The sequence below is a fragment of the Armigeres subalbatus genome, chromosome 3 (genome assembly GCF_024139115.2).
Source record: "Armigeres subalbatus isolate Guangzhou_Male chromosome 3, GZ_Asu_2, whole genome shotgun sequence".
NCBI classification, from domain to species: Eukaryota; Metazoa; Arthropoda; class Insecta; order Diptera; family Culicidae; genus Armigeres; species Armigeres subalbatus.
Genome location: NC_085141.1, coordinates 28,964,391 through 28,972,401, shown reverse-complemented (window position 1 = coordinate 28,972,401; position 8,011 = coordinate 28,964,391). Strand labels below are relative to the sequence as shown.

The 8,011-nt window shown below is 37.9% G+C and overlaps 1 protein-coding gene across 9 annotated transcripts in view; it reads right to left on the bottom strand.

Annotated features, from left to right (window-relative positions):
• Positions 1–1,337: 1,337 nt before the first annotated feature.
• Positions 1,338–8,011, bottom strand: part of LOC134223492 (uncharacterized) — a 167,073-nt gene continuing 160,399 nt past the window's right edge. For all 9 annotated transcript variants that reach the window (XM_062702652.1, XM_062702656.1, XM_062702659.1 and 6 more), the window contains 2 exons: positions 4,383–4,544; positions 1,338–3,535 (listed from right to left, as the gene is read on the bottom strand). In XM_062702652.1, coding sequence (XP_062558636.1) covers positions 3,076–3,535; positions 4,383–4,544 — 622 coding nt within the window. In that variant the 3' untranslated portion in view covers positions 1,338–3,075. The remainder of the gene's footprint in view (positions 3,536–4,382; positions 4,545–8,011) is intronic.

Sequence of the window (8,011 nt, the reverse complement as noted above, 5' to 3'; positions counted from 1 at the left end):
TTTCATTCCGGACTTTCAACACAGTATCATACCTACTGCAGATATTGCGCATGTTTTTGTAAACCTGTTGCGGAATCATTCATCAGATGTAGGTCAGAAACTCAGTGTGATTCAATTGGTTTTCTAAGTATGATTTGATTGTAGAGAATATTACCGCGTGTAAGACAGCTTCGCCAGTCGCGGGTGCGTCATTTGTGTTTTCTACTATTTGGTAAGTATATTGCTTGTTTTGCGATTCTTAAAACGTCTGGTGCAGTCTATGTTTTGGATTTGTTAAGACATTATTTCATGCGTTAATACCTCCTATTGTAAAGGTTTTTGCTTTGCTCTACGGGTTGTGATGGTTCCTTTTGCGTCAATCAGCGATGCGCGCATATCCGACACTAATACTAACAGGTTACCGCTAGACGTTAAGTATGTATGGATGTGTGACGACGGTGTGTGTGTAACAATAAAGCGTAAAAGGGTTAATAGTTTGGTACAATACGTTCTCACCAGTATCTAATGGATTTTTGTTTTGCTTCGTTTAGAATTATTGTTTACCCAGATTTGTGAATGTGTAATTGTTCACTACGCTCTAAATGGAATCTGTGAGTGTGTATCCTATAATATATGTTGTTAACATTTGGTTAGTGTTCTACGTTTAGGTAGCATTTTCCAACAGGCTTTTATAGTTTTTATAACCTAGCGAGTGCCCTCTAAAGGCTTGATTACACTAACATTATCCTACGCATGGTGTGTGTACGGTTTGAGTGTATGTGTGTTTGTAAATATACATCTGGAAGACTATATAACAATAGATTCAATGTAGATGAAACAGCGTGAGTTACACAGAACTTCACGAACAGATAGCGTTCTGTTCAACAAAGAGTCGCTAGAAACAAAGGCTAGTTGTAATGCATGTGTAAGTGCTTATTTATTTCGATTTTGGCACATCTCACTTGTATTTCAAAGCATCCTCGATGCCGTCCTTTGCAGTGATCTTATCAAGCAAAACATGTCCGTGTCATCAAGAACGATGGCACTCCACACTAGGCCTAATGATATCAACATCTAAATACGCTTTGGTAAAATATACCCCTAAAGATAGGCAACAGGTCATTAAGAGGCGATGATGGATCGATGAATGTGCTACTTATCTAGATAAGTGTAACTTGCTCAGAAGAACTTTCCAGTACTGATTCGTTCGCATGTATACTACGATGATAAATGGTGATTGTTCAGCGCGTGAGATCAAAACTCGCAAAACTTTAACAATAGAAGAAAACAAAACAGTGTAGGCAACGATAACAAGATAAGGCTTTCTGACACGAAGAAAAATAAAACAACTTAAAATGTCAACTCAATAAATGATACATTTTCATATTTATAACCTTCCAATAAGAGCCCCGCTCGAAGCGGCGGCATAATCGTCACTTTAGTACTGCTATAACAACGTGTTCACCTCGCACAAACTTAACCACAATTTGAAATCATCAATCATCAGAGTTAACGCTACAACTGCAACGAACCTTACTCGCTAATATGATTTATAACTCAACGAGGGCGTTCCTGCTCTGCTACTTTGTCAGGAAACTGTAATCCAACTTATTACACGATTCTCGACTGCATTGGCACCGTTTCTAAAGGCAAAACAAAAAGTCAAAGCTTGACACGTGGTAGCGATGAAAAAAATAAAACAAAACAAAACACTGAGGCTGTTATGCACTGCTTTAAAAGCGTGACCGTCTTTGATTGGTGTTTGCAGCGCTACCCGTCAGTTTGACATTATTGTCACATCATAGATGACAAATGGTAGCTCTCTGCTTCGCTTGGATTTGTTTACATTGCTATTTGTGTTTGTATGCTTGCGTTTAACTGTGTGGGTAAGTGTTTGTAAATGTATGATTCTTATCTAACCTCACTTTCTCCTTCGCTGTCATTCTCTCGCGCACTGCCTCTCTCACTTGTTATTTTTTATAGTGTATAGAAAAAGTATGCTCCTAAATTCTAGATAAAAATCAAAGGCGCGAGTGACTAAGTTCAATCCTTTTCTTCTCCATCCGAGTAATGTCTAATTAACTCAACTACTAAGAGACAACCGCGGAGGGGACACGAGCCCTTTCGGCTGCCACTTCTGTCTGGTTTCTAAATGTTTAGACTTTTCTTTGTTTTAGTACTGCCGCTGCTACTGCTGACCCATCTAAATAAATAATAACTTTTTCAACAGAAAAAAATAAACATTCAAATGCAACATGGGGTTTTGCGCGCCCGTTTATGACGAGACGACGCTCTAAAATCGAACTATTCAGCGACTGTTTCAGAGGCACACTGGACAGTGACAAATTGGATCTCTGAGGGTGATATGCAGCTTTGGTGAGTACACAACTGAGCCATAAAGCGGCTATCTAGACAACGATCTTCCTTTCATAGTCTGCAGTTTTTTCAGCTCTCGAACTTAGTGAAGTAATATGCATGAGGTGTTTTTAGTTTCAGCTCGACGTGGTAAGTAGTTCGCAAAATTCCACTATTTCAAAAATGGGAAAATAGCCACGATATATTTCGCTCCGATATCAATTGCATAGTCACCGTAACGTAAAACTTACTGATATCTCTAGTACGCATAATTATATTATTTTCAGTTTCAGTTTTAATATAAGAAAGCCTGTTCTATGAAACTGCATCCTTGACAAAGATCTTTGTCAAAACGCAAAAGGTTCAATAAAGCAACTAAATTGTCAAGCTTTATGAATATTCTGTCAAAGTACGTTAGCTAATTCAGAGTTTTTGTCACTGCCACACTGATGCCTACAAAATGCTTCACGATCCTTCCACAAAAAGTGTAAGAAGTAGCACTTTTCACTATTCGCACACAATCATTCATATAAAAATTTCACTTTTTACACAGTCTATCTGGCTTAAAAAAACACTTATGCAGAAAAATAATTGACTATAAATATAAAGCATAATTATCTATAACTTTGATTTTAGCACTTAACCAACATAGAAACGGTATCCACGAATGTACCGAATAGAAATAAACTAGAGGATCGACAGCTATGGCTGCCGTTGCCGTCCGTCGGTTTCGGCACGATATTACCGCACCCAGGATGCCTTCTTCTTGAACTTTTTGAGCATCCGCACCGAAGTGGAGGAAGCCGACGAGTTCGCCAAGGCCGATGAACCGGTTGAGGGTTTGCTCTTCTTCGCCGGCGAAGGTGACGGCGAGTACTGCACGCTCAGATCGTCCGGCATGTAGTAGTTGCGGAACGGGGGTGGCTGCTGATGCTGTTGGACCGCGACGCTGCTGTATCCGGACGGTGGTGTGGTCTCCAGCTGCTGCTGGTGATAGAACGACGACTGATGATAGGGTGAACGAGGACCGCTGTGTGGTGGTGGGTCGTCGTAGCTGGTGGGGTCAGCAGGCCGCTTCAAACCGGTGCTGCCAGTAGGTCCGGACATGGGGGCGTAGTTGGTGATTCCGGCGAGGTTCAACAGGGCGTCCACTCCCGCTTGGCGGCGCTGCTCCTCTTGGTCCTCTATCACCAGATTATGGCTGTTGATGGAAGGAACGCTCGTTGATGAATCATGTCTTAACTGATAAGTGTTTTGGAACTCGTAATTTGTTAGGCAAACGTGAAGAAAACATTAAATCTCGCGCTTAGTTTCATAGTGGCGTAACTGTATTGATCAATTTCTTTTAATCGATTTTATATTTGGTTAATAACTCAATTGTTTCAAAAGCTACTACCGTGATTATTGATTCTGGTGCAAGATACAATCATCCTTTATCACATCAAACCATTAAATCATCGACAAACTAGCGCAATTCAGTACAATAATAAAAAGAAAACATCGACGAAGAGAAATCGATCAATACAGTTACGCCCCTATGAAACTAAGCGCAAGAAATAAAGTATCCTTAGGTCTGTCTCATTTGGAGAATTAAACTGAAATTAAACTTAAAAGTGACATTTCAATAATTATCAAATAACCCTGCTCGCAGAGCAAGATTACTTTTGACAGATATCGAATCATTTTGCATCGATGTCTTATTGGAATTGCTGGACATCACCAGCCATTCTTATTACCGGGTTATTTGCTAATTTTCGAACTGTCACTTTTAAGTTTAATTCTCCAAATGAGACAGACCCTTAGAGTACCTTTTTTATAGTCTCAAAAAATTCTGGAACACAATAGATGAACGAGAAATTCAAAGCATTTCGTTACATTACTGTAGTTCTAAATGCTATTGTTTCAATTATAAAATGCAATTGAATAGTTTAAACTACTTATTAGATATCGAACGATTACTTAATACCCTTTGCATAGTTTCTTAAGTCGTTTATGATAAACTTTGGCCGTTTGCAGACGAAGTAATTTTTGAATACCTCAATGCTTACCTTTCCTCACTGCTCTCATAGGCCGCATCTGAGGACGTTCCGTTGCTGTTATTATCGCTGTTATTCTGACTAGAGCGTTCGCTCAGGCCTGGTGGTGGAACGCTTCCTCCTGCGGAGTATGTGTGGTCTTCGCTCGGAGATGTGGTAATGACCGGAGGAGTTCTGGAAGCAAAAGAAAAACGATCATTGGTTTGCGGCTTCGTATGGATATAATATTTGAATGGGTAAGGGTCGTTTGCCTGAAAGCTGAATTTTATTTGTCGGAAATAATTATTTTGCCAAAAACTAGTTTGCCGAATAAGATGCTAAGCCCGTGAAGCCGAACAGGCTTTATGGCCAAACAAGTCATACGGCTGAAAATTTCGTTTGTGTTCTCAAAAGAAGTTCTGGAAGTTTGTTCAAATACTTAATTATCAATCGCGAGAGCAATTCCTTTTCAAATTATGTTGTTGTACTTATGGTACAGGAAAAATTCATTAAATGCGATCCATCTTGATAAATTCAAATTGCTGACTAGTAACTAACTCTAATGAAAAATCTAATATATCACATTACCTTTTGAAGAAAATGTAACGCCCAAATATATCTAGTGAAAGCAGTCAAAACTGAATCAAATGGCTGAAATAGGGCATAATTCAGAATCGTTCAACAAACAATCACCAAACATGTTCAAACTACAACCAACAACTAGATATTTGGAAGCTTGTTAAAAGAAAACGCCGAATAGTATCTTTGTGCAACTGTGACGGCACTCCACAGCATCGGCATCATCTTCAAACAAGATTTTGTAGGTAACGTTTCAAAAACATTTCGTGAACTTCCATTTGATGATATGGGCTTATAAAGTAATTAGTCGATCGCCACGTCATTCGGTGGTAAAATTAATGGTCATGTAGAGAGAATGATAGCGGATAAAAGCAACATATGGTCTACCTCATGAACGTAGGTGGCGATGTTCTCAATTAAACGTTACTCGATACTCCATAATCATGCTCGGACGCAATAGGAAGATAAAGTTGCTGTCAATAATAATGTTTCAGTTTCACATTCACAGCTTTTGATGTTTATTAAACAACTTTATCAGGAATTATTCTGGTTGATCTTTGAGAATTTTCCCCAGAAATTAATTCAGAATTCTCACTGAAACATAAAAAAAATCTCAAAGGATTTAAGCAAGCTGTCTAGATAGTTTTTACCCTGAAGCTCCTCGATGGATGTTCAGTAGATTTTTTTCAAAAGCTCCGCTCCAAAAACTTGATAGATTGTATGGTGTTTACTTTAATTTGAATTGAATATCTACGTGAAGGGATTCATATTAAAATATGCCAAGGAATCTTTAAACATTTTTCCACGAGTTCTTAAAAAAACTCTATTAGATGTTGCTTATTAAGTTTAATTGCTTGTTGCAGTTGTCTGTCTTTCTATAAATAAAGCAATACTAAAACTCCAAGACCATTTTTGAAAAACAACAAAAAAATCAATAAAATAAATGGAATAGGTGTAGGTCCCCTTAGCATTTAAGACTAGCTATGCCACTACTTCATAAACACGACCTAATATTCTATGCATATTTTGGATGGGACCATTGCTTTTCGACCTGAGTGTATTCAGATCAAAATATTGAAAGTATTTAAGTGGTTAGAATATTTTGCTGTGCTTACTGTAAGTGCTGCATAGATTTATGTGAGCTTGTAGGTATTGGTCTGTAACTTCTTTTAGAAGTCCAAAAACTCCACAGAGTGTGAATAAGAATTCTATACTTGAGATCCAGTGGAGGTTTCACGGTGTTCATGAAAATACCTAACCCGTAAAATTTTTAACGGCATTAAAAGGATATCTATAAACTTCCACGAGTGTTTGGAAAGAGTTCATTAGTCGTGTCTCCAGGGAGTCCGTGAGAATTCCCAATGGTGGATGAAGGCACCAGCATAACATTAATTGGAGCCAATTTTAGAAAATGTGCATTATGAAAATCTGCGCATTGACTTGAAACTTTGTGAACGACCAGAACTACCTACGATACTCTAAAAATCTTTAATGTTCTGTTTCTAGAAGTTTTTAGGCTTCCAGTAGCCAATTTTAGTCATGAGACACACGATTCCCTTTTGGTAGAAACTTCCTGAAAATTTCAGAATTTTCCAGCGCAATAACTCGTGCTTAACAACTGCAACTCAGTAATTAAGAGTAAGTCAGTTAGTCAGTTGTTGCTTTCAATGCGCAGTTAGCACATAACTTTTTTTTATCAAATACTCGACATCATTTGGACCATTCTTACAAAAAAATAGTAATTGGAAAACGATCTGGTTGAGATATCTAAAAGACAAGTACGCATACGCAATATTTCATTTACATCCGACCATTCGTTTCAAGCCGAAATGCGGATATCTGTCATGATAAAAATGAAGTAATGGAATATTTCAATTTTTTTAAGCAAACATATTATAGAGCAAATTGATAAAGTTAATCCCCTCAACAAAACGCCAAACAACATCGCATTACAGTTCCGACCTTGCTTTTACTGTTCCACTCCGCCCAACTGACCACGATATGGTTTATGGTTTTAAATGGGAAAGGATTCCAATGCTACAATCCAACACTAACAGACCCGCGTCCCGCTCTATCTACACATTGTTTCGATCAAGATCCAGCAGCAAAGCACGGGTAGAGTGGATTTAATAGAATTTATTTTGATTTATTCACCACCCAACAACTTACCGCTTAATGCTCAGGAACTCATATGTATTTCAAGCATTCACACATGAAGAGATTTTCAAACGCTTTTAGGAATTGAAAAAAACATTTCTCATACCTGGAATTCTTAGAGGAATGGTCTGGAAAGTCAGGGAAAGTCAGGGAATTTGATTCTTAAATTTGAGTCGACACCCTGAAGAAGAAGTTGTGGTGTGGCTAGAGTGAGCTCAACCCGCCGGTGCCATTTTTGTTAGTGTTCTGGGTTCGAATCCCGTTGCGGTCATGAATTTTTTATAAATGCAAACAGAAAATTTTCGCGAAAAATGAGTGAGGCGTAAGAATGATGAAACGAAAAACAGAATTTCCTTAGAACAAAGATTCATTTTTTGCACAAAAATCGCTTTTTTTTCGTCTCACAAAAACGAAAAGTATGAACCCTGCTCATTTTTCATTTCCAGCTAATTCTTCGAGAAAATGCCAAAGAATTTTCGTAGAAGTTCCGAAGAAAAGTTCCAAAGAATTTCCCGAGGAAATTCAAAAGAATTAATTTCGTGAAAAAATTCCCAAAAATTTTCCGAAGAATTTTCCGAGGACATTCCGACGAATTTTCCAAATTTCCCTAGGAAATGCCAATGAATTTTCCACAAAATTCCGAAGCATTCCCACGAAAGCTATAAAAAATTTCTAACAATTTTTCACGGAATTCCTGAAATATGTCCTGTTACGTAAGAATATAATGGTTAACCCCTGGCTACCCTGTGTGTTGTTTTTTTGTATATGTGTATCAATTTTAGGTGTTATTTTAATCAGTTGAAAATAACGATGCAACAGCACGGATGCGACAGAATCACATTTTCTGTTGCTGAAATAGTTAAAACACTGAAGATGTGAGTACCTAATTATTTATTGCATTCGATGTCGTATTTATTAATATGTAT